Source organism: Pseudochaenichthys georgianus, chromosome 7 (genome assembly GCF_902827115.2).
Source record: "Pseudochaenichthys georgianus chromosome 7, fPseGeo1.2, whole genome shotgun sequence".
Lineage (NCBI taxonomy): Eukaryota > Metazoa > Chordata > Actinopteri > Perciformes > Channichthyidae > Pseudochaenichthys > Pseudochaenichthys georgianus.
Window position 1 is genome coordinate 17,450,231 of NC_047509.1, and position 14,379 is coordinate 17,464,609.

General features: G+C 40.3%; 1 protein-coding gene across 1 annotated transcript in view; it reads left to right on the forward strand.

The window, feature by feature from the left end:
• The first annotated feature begins 13,236 nt into the window (after positions 1 to 13,236).
• Positions 13,237 to 14,379, forward strand: part of cacna2d3a (calcium channel, voltage-dependent, alpha 2/delta subunit 3a) — a 140,913-nt gene continuing 139,770 nt past the window's right edge. Inside the window, exons 1-2 of the mRNA XM_034087218.2 lie at positions 13,237 to 13,795; positions 14,166 to 14,247. Of these exons, the coding sequence (XP_033943109.1) occupies positions 13,671 to 13,795; positions 14,166 to 14,247 (207 nt within the window). The 5' untranslated portion in view covers positions 13,237 to 13,670. The remainder of the gene's footprint in view (positions 13,796 to 14,165; positions 14,248 to 14,379) is intronic.

Genomic DNA, 14,379 nt, shown 5'->3' on the forward strand with positions numbered 1-14,379 from the left:
GGCCACCTCTGGATATGTTGTTCTCAGAATAAATAAATAATGATAAATTAAGATTGGCTGTGACCAATTATGAAAGTAAAGACTGAAATAAATGTTTTAATTAGCTGCTGTGAATACCATGGTCATTGTCAATAACTTGTAACGTCACAAACTCTGTGTCAAATTGTAGAGCGGTAGCCAATGACGCCATTAAAGCTTTGTAATAAATGGAACAGATAATGTACAAAAACATTTGAAATTAGATTATCAACAGCTTTTAACAGCAGGGGTGAATAGTTTTTGTGTTGACAGTGAAGCCTGAGACTTTTATTTGACCAAACTTTCCCTCAGTGATTAATAATTTTCCTCTCTCTCTGAGACACAAACACAAGAGTCATGTTTATTGTTTGTTGTTAATCTCTCCCTGTGCAGAACTCCAGAGCGAGGATCCGCGGAGTACTCCAAGCTGGGGATTCAGACTTTGTGGCCGCAGCCTGTGCAGAGACAGATATGCCCGCCTGTTTTATATGTAAAGCTGCCAGCCAGAAAGCACAGTGCCCACAGGGTATGCCGCACAACTCCTTTGTTGCAGCCAAACTGTGACGGGTTCCCACTGTCTAAGCTGCTTTGCATAGCACAAGTGATGGTAAGGATACTAAAAAATGTAGGTGTGTAAAATTGGAAATGTTTAAATTATACTGGCAGAAAACAAGACTACGCTCGCCCTCTACCTCTTGAAACATTTAACCTTCTCAGTTCTTCCATTTTATTTTAATAATATTTTTTTTTTTGACGTGTCCACTGTGGTAAATAGTTAGAGATAATATTGCTCGGCCCTTCAGTGCCTCAAATTATTCTGCACTGTCAATCATTGATTTGGTCCATTGGGACACTTTGAAGTGCGAAGGACTCGGTGAGTTGACCATTAATTGAGCATCACAGTCAAGCCAATCACAGCCTCCGAGTTCCTCATCCTCTATCAGCACAGCCGCAGTGAATGGCCTCGTTTTAGCCTCTTGGGTATGTTATCATTGCAAATGAGTTGGTTATCAACAAGACAGCCTAGGCTTTGGGACTTAAACTAATAAACAGTCCAGGGTGGATCAGAGGAGTTTCACTGTATGCTGCTCTACAGCAGCTCAGTCATTTTGTTTAAAGATGAGCTTGGTTGTTTTATGTTTGTGTATTTTGTTTTGGTTTTGGATACAGATTGAGTGCTGTAGAGATAAGTATTTGTTGAAAATAGGTTGTTTTGACAGTAGTGCCAAGTGCTTGGGCTGCGTCTCAGAATCTGAAGAAATAATGATTAGCTAATATAACAGAGAGTATTCAGTGTTTTGTCACTTGATTTGCAGCTGTGAAGCACATCGTTGGCAAAGCCACACAGGAAGAGCAGATGGTGAGAAAGAGGTGGGCTATCTGCTCAGTCTCACTGTAATTTCCTGTAACATGGGGCAATGCTCTGGTTCTCTTTGCAAACAGTTCGCCTTTGAAGAATGATTTGGAAATATACATTTTAATAAGGTGCACTGAGGCACAGCCAATAAGACACAAGAAAAAGATAGAGAGGAGATTGCATATCTGAAATAAGCTGATGATGGGAGGGAGGGGAAATAAAGGCGAGACAGAGAATAATGGGGGTAAGGAGAGGACTTGGCACTTGGCAAGGTGTTTTTTCTTTAATTGAAGTGGCCGGGGAATGTAAAATGAAATGGCATGCTTTGGGCAAATCAATTGTGAACATGTTGCGAATGTAGAGCATTTTAGCACCATTTTTAATCTGCTACACAATATAATTCAAATATCACAGACGACTTCCCCGGCTGCCTGTTATTCCTCCACATAATGAAGCCACCTCTCCTATCAAGCCTTTCCTTTCAGGCAATCAGACAGCTCCTTGAGGCAATTCACACTGTTTGTTTGAAGATGGTATAGAAAATTGACAAGTTTTCTCCCCAAAACTTAAATCAGACTATACACACAATTTGTGCTTTGGATGTTCTTTCCCTGCTTTGTTATTGCTGTGGATATCAGCTCTCCATTCCCCCTATCTGTCTTCCTCTTGTTTCTTACTCATCTCTGGTTTCCATACTCTCTCTTCCCACCCTTCTATTTTTAGGTGAAGTACCTTTAATTATGCATGTTGTCACAGTGCTTTTAGTATTACTGTCATTGAAGAAGATGTGTGTGTGTGTGTGTGTGTGTGTGTGTGTGTGTGTGTGTGTGTGTGTTTGTTTGTTTGTGTGAATATATCTCTTTCACACACAGCAAAATCCCAGCTTTCTGTTTGTTTACATACTGAATCTAAACACAACCCCAGCGCAAGGACACAGCGTTAAGTGTGAGCTGCGAGATGCTTTGGCCCTCAGGAGACTGGCAATGCAGACAATTTAGAAAGAAGGACACTGACTGGATGAATGATAATGCATGCATAAAGTCAGATATACACATTGTATTCTAAAGGTGACTCACTGATATTTAAGTGCACTCATTTCAGACAGCATGTGGTGTATATATTGGACTTAATTATCTCAAAGGGTCTGAATATCTCTAAGGTCGTGGTGACTGATGTTGCACTGTCTGACCATTCCTGTGTTTTCTTTGAGAGCTCTATTTCTGTTCACACAAATGTTCAAAATAGGTAACCACAAAGCGATATTTAACTGAAAATACTAGGGAAATGTTTACTCAGAATTTTTCTACCACACTTGCCCCTGCTAACATCTCAGTAAATGAGCTAGTAGATCATTTTAATTCAAAAATTAAAAATGTTATAGATGCCATTTCTCCAATTAAGGTAAAGGAAGTGACTGGGAAGAAAATATCTCCATGGAGAAAGGCCGTGACCGTGAAAACAGAAAAAAGAGAATGTCGAAAAGCTGAACGCAGGTGGCGAAAAACAAATCTCCAGGTTCACTTTGACATTTATAAAGAGAGACTTGGCCTTTATAATTTGGATTTGAAAAACGCACGACAATCGTTCTTCTCTGACATCATTAACAAAAACAACGCACGTGCCTTGTTTGCTACCGTCGACAGACATTATTCAACTTCTGAAATCCTCCTCCTGCTGCCTTGATATTATTTCAACAGGATTTTTCAAAGATGTTTTGCCTTGCATGGCCTCAGAACTACTTCATATAGTAAACACATCTCTTCACTCAGGTATTTTTCCACAGGCCCTGAAAACTGCAGTCATTAAACCGCTCTTAAAAAAGAATAATCTAGATGCTTCAGTAATGAACAATTACAGGCCCATATCAAACCTGCCATTTCTAGGTAAAATCATTGAAAAAGTTGTTTTTCAACAGTTGAGTAATTTCTTGCATTTAAATAACTGTTTCGATGTGTTCCAGTCAGGATTTCGTCCAAACCACAGCACTGAGACTGCTCTTGTAAAGGTCTTTAATGACATTCACTTAAACACAGACAGTGGCAGAACTTCAGTGTTAGTATTATTAGATCTCAGTGCTGCGTTTGACACTGTTGTTGACCACAGCATATTACTAGACCGACTGGAAAACTGGGTGGGACTTTCGGAAACAGTTCTAAATTGGTTTGAATCCTACTTAAAGGACAGAAACAACTTTGTTTCTATAGGTAAATACACATCTGAGTTGACAAATATGACATGTGGGGTTCCTCAAGGCTCCATCTTGGGGCCTCTTCTCTTTAACATCTACATGCTACCACTGGCTCAGATAATGAAGAACAACAAAATAAGTTACCATAGCTATGCAGATGACACACAAATTTACGTAACAATTTCACCAGGAGACTATGCTCCAATTCAAACACTGAGTAAGTGCATTGAACAAATCAATGACTGGATGTGTCAGAACTTTCTCCAATTAAACAAAGATAAAACTGAGATAATGGTTTTTGGAGCCAAGGCAGAACGTATAAAAGTTAGCGCTGAGCTTCAGTGTGCAATGTTCAAAACAACAGATAAAGCCAGAAATCTAGGTGTAGTCATGGACTCTGACCTGAGTTTCAACAGTCACATTAAAACAGTTACTAAATCAGCCTACTATCACCTAAAGAACATATCTAGGATTTGTAAAAACTTGTCCATGCCTTTATCTTCAGTAGACTCGACTACTGCAATGGTGTCTTCACAGGTCTCACTAAAAAATCTATTAGAAAGCTGCAGCTGATTCAGAACGCCGCTGCTCGAGTCCTCACTAACACTAAGAAAGTGGATCACATCACTCCAGTTCTGAAGTCTTTACACTGGCTTCCTGTGTGTCAAAGAATAGATTTCAAAAATATTGCTGCTGGTTTATAAAGCACTGAATGGTTTAGGCCCACAATACATTACTGACCTCCTGCTAAATTATGAACCATCCTGATCTCTCAGGTCTTCAGGGACTGCTTTCTGTCCCCAGAGTCAGAACTAAACATGGAGAAGGAGCGTTCAGTTATTATGCTCCAAATATCTGGAACAAACTCCCAGAAACCTGCAGGTCCGCTGCAACTCTTACTACTTTTAAATCCAGGCTGAAGACTTTTTTGAACTATTCATATCTTAAAGGGGAAAGGAAACACCAATTACAGTTATAATATTCCGGTAGTTTATTCATTTTACAATGGATATTGATCGTAATTTTTATTGTATATGATATTACTCGCCAAAAGAAAATTAATTATCCGCCGGCCGGGTGGGGAATTCCGGGACCAGGCCGCAGCCATTAGGGGAGTCCCAAATGGTGACGTCACTGGCTGTGTTTTCGCTCCACCGAAAGTCAACACAACGTAGCAGATATGGCAGCGATGGAGGAATTTTGCAATGAGATCGACGTTTTGAACGATGAATTTGACTATTCGTCGGGAGATGACATTGATGTGGAAGCATCTACAGTTACCAGGCATCCCATGGCCTATGCTTATGAACCGATTCGGTCGAATAGAGTGGCATACGATCCGGAATAAAAAATTTTAAAAAACACAATGCTAACAGTGAGCCTCTGAATTAGCCCCGAGCGAAAATGCTAACCTATTACTGCACCGATAGCTCCCTTATTACTTATCCTAGCCGCACATCCAACACATCGTTTATGATCGCAAGGAGACACAGAATCTAACGGTGCCCACCTCAACACTGGAAGATACAAACTCGCGAGGTTATCCACAAAAACGTACATCAAAACAAGTGGCGCTAGGTACTAACATACGCCAGGCTAACGGCTTACCTTCCTCATTGTCTGGTCTAAACTGGTCTTCAATGGCATTACAACGATAAAAACGATGATGTAGTTAATCCATAGGTTAATATCCAATGGGGCTGTGTCCCCTTTGAAATGTTCTGATAATCTATAAGCAATACAACTGCAATTCCGTTATCTGCTGTCCGCTCTGTGCTCCGTGCGCTCTGGGTCCTGCAATACCATCCATCAATAGCAATACTAGCCTTTTTAGGGCTGTTTTCGACAGATGAGCGTGTGTATGCCAGTTTAATTAGTTGAGCTATAGAACACCCCCAATTCTCTATTGTGCGTCATAATAATAGCTACCATTTAGTTTGGACGCGATTGCGTTAATTAATAAGGTCACACTGTGTCAGTAAATACATGTGTGAGCTAGTAATCTGGTAGTGCTGCAATATTTACCTCTCTCTCGGCAGCTGAAGCAACTCGTTTGGTGGCTCGAACTTCACGTTTGTTGACACTGTCATTGTCTTGCGCGGCCGACGTGCTGGGACGGTCGGTGTTCCCGACTGCATACGTTGAGAAATCGAATATTGTGGGAACAGATCCTGGCTTCAAATCCAATGTTTTGTATTGAACCAGGCATCCAGACTGGACTTTGAGCAGCTTCTCATCCTTTAGTGGCAGCCTATGGAAATGTACTTCTTCCTTCTTTGTATAAAATCCATTTGTGCAGCCTGGGGCAATACAATAAACTCCTGACGACGACCGTTTTCTTGTAATGTAAACTACTGGTGCATTGCACGCCATGTTGTTTGTTATTGAGCTTTGGCCCAGGAAGCCGTACCCAATCAGTGACGTCACTGGAAAAGTCCCGGAGCAATGGAAGCGCCCATGGTCATTAGGCACGTATTTCAAAAAGTAAATTCGCGTATCTCGATCGTTTACATTGGAAATAGACTAGATAAATACATTTCCTAATGGTAATATTGTCGCATGGAAAGCAGTTTGAAAAGTGTTTCCATTTCCCTTTAAACTGCACTGTAACTTTTATCCATGTATTTTTCCTTTTAATGTTTATTTTATTAGCTTAATGTCTTTCATTTTTTGTAAAGCACTTTGAATTGCCTTGTGTTGAAAAGTGCTATATAAATAAACTTGCCTTGACTTGCCTTGCCTATATATTTCTCCTGCTGTTGTTGAAGAAGTTACTGAATTTGCATCAGAATATTTAAGATGTTTGGCTGCCATTCATTGCTTACTGCACCTTTTAATCTTAATTGGGTTTTCCGTGTGCACTGTGTTATAACGGAGAAGGTAGACTGGCTCTTACATTTATTTACAAACGTATGTGGAGAGACACACTGATTTGTTTCCAGGGTGACACTCACTGATTTCAAGGCACACTCTGAACACCAGATGATATGTCTCAACAAATCTCCCTCTTTCTCTACCTCTGTCATCCCATGCTCTGGTTGCTTTCAATTTACTGACCTGTCTTTCTGATGCACCTTCTTGCTTCTCTCATTAGTGCTTCAACCCTTTTAAAAGCAGATGGCTTCCTCCTGTCTCTGTTTTCCCCAACTTCTACCATATTTAATATCCTAAAGGTCCTTGTTTCCCTCTTTCCTCGTTAAAGTCTAACCATCCTCTTCCACTTTTGCTTCTTTCATCTCCTCTCCGACCAGCTCTGTCCCTCCTCACCCAGGCTCTTCATTGTTCTGATATATGACCTAATTACTCTGCTAATTGAGGTTCTTGTACACCAAGGTCATGGTCAATGGGAAAGTTTTCCGAACATCCTCTCCGTCTGCTCAGCATGGTGTACAGGTAAAAGTACAATTACTGACCCAACGCACAATGAATAATGTTTTTAAATGACATAGAAAGCACATTGATTAGGTCCATGATGTTCTTTGTCAACTACTGTGGGTCACCAATACCACAGTGCCATTATGGGACTTCTTTTCTCTTTCATAAATGGCTCAATGTTCTGATTCTTATCTCTGAGAAAAGGAAATGACTGGTGTATAATTGCTTTTTAACACAATTATGTTCACTAATATGCGTTCCATTTTGTAGATTATAACAATGACAAATTAATCTTTGGTGTCCTTTTTAAGAAAGCCAGAAGCAGTCATTTCACTCTCTCCTCCTCTTCCTGCTTTTTACCGAATGTCTTCCCCTCTTCATTTCCCACTCCTGTCCTTTCCGTCGCTGAACAATCTGTTTCTTTCTTATACTTTTGACCTCTTTGTCAGGAGACACCAGCTGCAGTGCACCGTTCAGGTCTGTGTGTTCTCCTGATCTGTCTCCTGGACAGGAGCATGTCCTCACTTTACTTGACTTACTTACTTAATTACCTACATACAATAACATACAAATAATATTCATATATATACCTTTTTATACAGTTCATATTTTAGATGTCCCTAGAAGGAGATCTATTATACTCCTTGCTGTATCAGGAAGTGTTAAAATATCTTGTTTTTATCAAGGATGCTTGATTTTGGTGTTGCATGAAATTACGTTAGATCCTGCACAAGCCGTTTGCTTCCTTTTTTTTAAAGGTATTTTTTGGGCCAAAGAGACTTTATTGGAGAACTACGAGTGAAAGAGGGAGACAGAGGGGAGGACATTGCCTGAAATGTTCAGCCGTTTGCTTCCTAATCAGAAAGTGATTTGGCTCTACAATATATGTTCAGTAAAGTTCACTAAAGTGCACACATAAAACGTTAATATATCAATAATTGAAATGCCTGAATTATAACAGAAAAACTGAATGGAGGACACCAAGTTTATAATCTGCTCCTGGAGGTTTTAGGACCCTAAGCAGCTGCTAACTTTATTCTCCTTTGCCTTAGGCCAGCTATGCAAATATTCTCAGGTGAATTTTTTTGTTGAGAAAATGGGAACAAACGCCGTGATGATAGATTGTCTCTGGCACCATTTACCCCAGGAGGAATTTCTGAACTTTTACCACTCACAAATACTTATCATCTTAAAAACTGAAATTGTTTTTATGAATTTGTATAACATCCTCTTTTCGGGATTAGGTTATTTGAAATCCCAAGTAAAAATTCTACATTTTCTAAAATAAATGATCAGATGCTCCCCAGTTGGGACTGAATGCCACCATTTACAGAAAACCCTTTTCACTCTCTTTTGAAAGTGTTGAAATGACATCGAAACATCCCCAGCAATTTTCTAAATAAATAGATGCCAGTCTGAAAATTAGACTACCTTTCACCAGCACTGGAGGAACCCAAGTAAATCTCTGTGCATAAGCCTTTTAATCATCTATTCAACCCAGTGTACTGTCTGTTGACAGCCACTATTGAAGATAATTCCTCTCAAAAGCTTTCATTTATTCTCCATCTGCTTGAACATTCATTTAAAAATAAAAAAAAAACGTACTTGTGAGAGCGCAGTCAGCCTTAGCCAACAGTTCAGATCAATTCTTTAATTCAAGGACACAGTTTCCAGTTACTGGGGGAAGCTGAGAAGTTATTAATCTTCTCTCCTGATTTCACAGGTGACATACCAGCTCACCTCCCATGCATCGTGGCTGCCAATGCCCCCTGCTGTGTATCATGGCAAAGCTGGATGCAGTTTGTCCTTGTTTTCAAGCCCATGAATCTTGCATGTGGAGGATATTTTGATCCATGACGCTGCATATTCCGCAGGCAGCTGTGTTCCATCCCACCAAGTACAGTCGTCTGTTTCTCTGCTCGTGCTGATGGAGGAAAGTCTTTGGCATCTCATTATTAATTGAATTAAGGGAGGTATTTCTGGAGCAAGGTGAGTTCTGAGTCTGGTAACAAAGAATTATTTATGGTGTGCTTTGATATTCCTAGGCACTAATGGGAGTGAGCCCATCACTGTCTGTACCGATAAGTACATCGATGCTCACACTCGGACACCACCTCCCGCTTCCTAGTGTAAATACAAACCAGCCTGGACAGAGATGCTTTAGCTCTGCAATAGCTACAACATGTTACATTGTCCTCCCATGATAGAACTGACGATAAGTGACTGGTTTTCTAATAGAGACTATTTTTAGACCTGCAGGATGGAACAGGGGCAGTTATGATGACCACAGTTGGGAACAAATTTGATCTGTCAAAGGTGCAATTCCCTAAACATCGCTGTGTTTTTTAATCAAAGCCTGTCGCTCTGCTGCTCACACCTCACCTAATGTAGGGCTTATTCTGGCAGGGCAAAGCATTGTTGACAGTAGTCCAGTAAAAAAACCTGCGCATTTGGGGGACATTATAAAAAGCTACTGTAAAAATCACATATTCTTATTGAAGTATTAGCACATCCAGTTCAATAATGCCAGTACATCTACCCTTTCCCACTGATCCTTAATTCTGTATTGGTATGCAGGATTGACCTTGGTGCTAATGAGCTGAGATACAGGATAGCTGGTAGGCCTTAGGTCAAACTAGACGTCAGAAAAGGAAATAAGGCCATACTGATGAAGCTCTTACACTGTACATAGTCCCATGCAGTTTGTATAATATTCTCCTTTTATCTTTGTATCATCTTCCAGTAATAGCAATGGCTTCTTCAATACATAAGATTTGTTACAGTTGTGACAGTCATTCCACATTTTAAAGTACAATCATACAGATGTGTTAAATAACCCCCAGATGCTTATAACTCACTGATATGCACGTGATGATGACACCTCTTAAAGCATAATCTTGCCAGTATGTTAATATGACCTCAAATAAGGACATTGATGTTTTGTTTCTTGGTGTACTTTCTCAGAGTAAGGAGAACATATGAAGTCAACAAATTGAAATAACGGAAAGCTGTCACTATTGGATGGTAAAGAAAGCGCACCATCAAAACATATTTCTTTCATTGCCAAAATGCCAGGTACAGCCCAGTTACCAGCAGCTTGGGTACACTCTGCTCTCCAAAATCAGATGATGTGATTACAGCATTCAGAACTGAGCAAATGGTGGGTTAGAGGAGAGAAACAAGAGGGGTCGTGGGCGTGTGCAGATTGAAAATAGTACTGGGTCATTAGTCTTTGATGTTTTTCCCTCTGATGTGACCCATGACTAATTCTCACCCCATTTTTTTTTTCATAAAATATGTGTGCAGGACTTCATTGTCCATGACTACATTAATACATCTATCAATGCATTATTTTGTTCATGTCCTCTAAAAATACTAATAATAATGTCTTCCTCCCCACGTTACTAACCTCATCCCCATGGCTTCTGCATGCAATGCATTATTTTCAAGGTTGACTATGGTGTGTAACAAAATCCCTTGCTAATCCAGGCCTTAGCCTACCTCAATGCCCCATCCGTCCGGAAAATCTCCTGGGACATGCCTCCGGCTGACGTGCATGAATCAAGCGTCAGGAATTATGTGTAAAAGTGGTTGTCTTGTTGCTAGTTAATGTAACTATATTCATATTTTTTACGTCAATGGAAAATATCACAGAAACAATGTTATTTTCACTTTATCTAGGTCACGGCTAGAAGCTATTATAACATTGAATAGGGAATTACGAGGGACTATTGGGATTGTGTTTGGTTGTCCAATGGGACGAGTGGTATTAGATTGTGATGTCTCAAAGGAGGTGAGATGGAAAGAAACCGTCTTTGGGGATAGATAAGTGACATGAGGAATTTATGTTCAAAACCGTAATATCAGATTTTATTTTACTTTAGAGCAGTTTAATTTTCTCTAATAGATATTGATATAAAGATTAAAGATAAAGAATTATTCCAATTGTTTAAAATTACTACTTTACTCAGAACTACACTTTTGTGTGAACACTGTAATTCTCAAGATGGTAAACAAATAACCATTCACTCGTACCGGACGAGGAAGAAAGAGATCTGGAGGAGCCCACTGCATGAGAACCAACAGGATGAAAATAAGGAGTAAGAATTAAGGAAGACGTAAATAACTTTTTTCTTATCCCTTTAGTCATGAGTATGAAGACTTTCTTCAACAAAACTGCACAGTTGTTTTTCTTTATTCAATATTTGATTTGGGTTTTTACCCGCCCATTCACTTTATTTACCGTAACAGCTATTTTTCAGACTACCTAGGCTAGTTCTGTCAAGTGAAGTGGCCTGGCTTTGCTCAGTGCTATTCCTAATCACAATAACGCTTCCCTACAAGAAACACCCAAGAAAGTCATTTATAACTACCACAACTGATATTTAGTTTTAATTTTGCAGATTTACAGGAATAAGGTTGATGAAACCTGTCTTCAATGTCCATGCCATACGATACATTATGATCATGCTGGGACAGACACAGAAGGAAGAGATGATTCTGCAATAAGAAGGTAAACAACACAGAAGATGATCACGTAACATCAAAGTTTCTCTCTCATTTCTCATACATGTTTTTGTATTCCAGCTATGACCATACCTCATTGATTTGATCTGACTTTGCCATTACTGTGCTTTTTGCTTTTAAAACAATGATGAAAAGTTAAAACCCCTAAAATAGTAGTAGGCAAAGACAGAGCAGACAGCGTTTTAACCATACCAATAAACACATTCATAGAAAACAAAATTCCTAATTTTATATAGGTTCATGAGTTTATACCCCATAGTGGGTGTCACTTTTGCAGCATAGACCCATCAAAAATCAGCTGGGCAGTTTGTCACATATTTAGTGGCAGACAACATGTTCCACTACTATAGCAGTCTCACATTAAGTAAATGTTTCATGGGCAACCTAAATAAAAATCAATATGTGTTCATATCAGAAAGTGTTTGCTGAGTTTTACTTGTATCTATATTCAGAATGATAATGAACAAACTGTTACCAATGATTACATAGCTTAACACATGATGTATTTGTATGTTTAGTCTGTCATTCTCATTATAAGACCAGATCTCCAGACATTGTTTTATTTCAGGCTGACTTCATTATGGTCACATTGGAACAGCCATGTGTGTTGGTTTGGAAACCTGGGAGCTTTTCCTGTGGCATCAATTCACTGGCAACTTCAGAGAAGTCACTGGGCAGGCAAATATCAGCGCAATAACATGTATGCAAAACACATTTTGATTTACAGTTTAAACACTGAGCTTTCTCATCCGAGTGCATTTTAATGTCTCATGTGCCAGTATGATTATATGACACCTGAGGATTGTTTTAGGGAATCCAAAAAACATATATTAGAAAGGTCCAAAATGGGATGTGACTCTACTTCTATATATTGTTGTTGGGATGGGTCTGAACCAACTGTGTTTATGAGTTTGATATACCGAGACCGGTTGTTTCACATTGATGTTTGACCCATATAAGCCAAAGGTGAGCCCCTAACATAAAAAAGGTAGGTCTGTAATCAGAAGGGCCCTCCCTCTGCAGCGGTAGAGATAGGCTATTCAATCCTTGTTGATCCCCTTCCAGTGCTTTTCCAGAATCCTTCCAGCTCTGTGTGAAACACAATCCGTCGCATGGGGTCCATCGCCCAGGGGCCGCCATCCTCTTTCACAACCCATATGCCCACACACTGCCAGTGCCACATCCCTGCTGCAAAGTGCATTTAATTAACATGCTTTTCTTCAGCATAACTGAAATACTGTATCATGTGGTCCTGCCCTCCTTCCACCAAGAGGCTGAACATCTCCACTTCCTTCTGTCTTTACACACACACACACACACACACACACACACACACACACACACACGCACACACACACGCACACACACACACACGCACACACGCACGCACACACGCACGCACGCACGCACGCACGCACGCACACACACACACACACACACACACACACACACACACACACACACACATACACACGCACACACACACACTTTCTTTTCTCTTTTGTCAGCACTTTGGCAGTAATTCCTGCTTCAGTGAACTGGGTATACAGTGCATGACTTGATCTAACATGAAAGCTAAAGGCTAGCTATTATAGCCCTGTATTAGAGCCCATAAAGGGTAAGAGAGAGAGAGGCAGAAGTATGGCGTAATTCAACAACAACAATAAGAGCATCCTCAGATCCAGAGAGTAAGGAGGGGAGAAAGTAAGAGAGAGAGAGAAATGGGGAGAGAGTGAGAGAGTGAGAGAGAGGAGGCTAGTCGCATCACTCAAGACGAGTAGGCGTGCTCTTGTGCGCTGCATCGTTTGATGGTTCCCCCGGTACCTCCACTCACTGCTCTTTGCGGGTGAGGTCGGTCAAACAACGCAACTGGAAGGACTTTCCCTGCCCGAGGAGTAGAGCTTGACTTTCCGCCGTGCAGCAGAGCCGTGTGCACCGCACCGGTGAGCGGGTCACACCGCGGCACTTTGTATAACTCACAGCTGCCGTTTGCCAAGGCTCAACGGCGTCCCGCTCCAAGAACAGCAGCACACATTGCCATGAACGATTTAGTCGGACAGCATAGGTGACTTTGGACTTTTGATTTCCTCAATCTCTTTCTTTTATTTCCTTTTTCGGATTTTCTGGAGAGAAAAAAAAAATCCACGGTGGAAGCATAAGCCAACAAACTCGCTCTGTGCGCATAGGGAGGGTATTTTGCCCAAGATGCAGGTGGATCGGAGCTGTGTGGTTTCCAGTGCGTGGTGTGCGTGTCTGATTTTACTTTTTTCAACTCTGGGTACCAGGGTCAGTGAGGTGGGAGGCACCCACCAAAGCATCCCTCCGTCCGTGTAAGTACTGTTCTTTTACGCACCACTTGAATCTCCAAGTTTCAAAGAAGAACTTATAAATGTCTACAGCTGTTTGAGTAAACAATATGTAATGCCATATCGCTATGTGTTGTTTAATGCTATTTAGTGTAACACTTTCTTTTTTCTCTGATAGTCTGCTTTTTAAAAGATTTTGCAAAAAGTCTACTTTTAAAAAGATTTTGTAAAAACATGAAATTGTAAATCTATTTCATGTTTTTTCAAAAAATTTCAAAAAGCAGACTCATCAGTACTTTTTAAGTCAGCTTAATAAGTTGTGGCCTATTTATATTTTTAAACTGTTTCTGAATTCTTGCTTGTCTCTGTTTGTTTGTTTGTGTTCTGTCTGCAGGGTGAAGCTGTGGGCTTCAGCTTTTGGTGGGGAGATAAAGTCCATCTCAGCAAAGTACTCCGGCTCCCAGCTGCTGCAGAAGGTGAGCAGTTGCATTGTCTACTTAAGGTGACACTCTGGAACCTCAATACCCAAAATGTAAAATTCAAATGTCCACATGACTGAACTTGAGCACATTTTCATTTTAGGCAGTTTGAGTCTTGTAAATGATTTG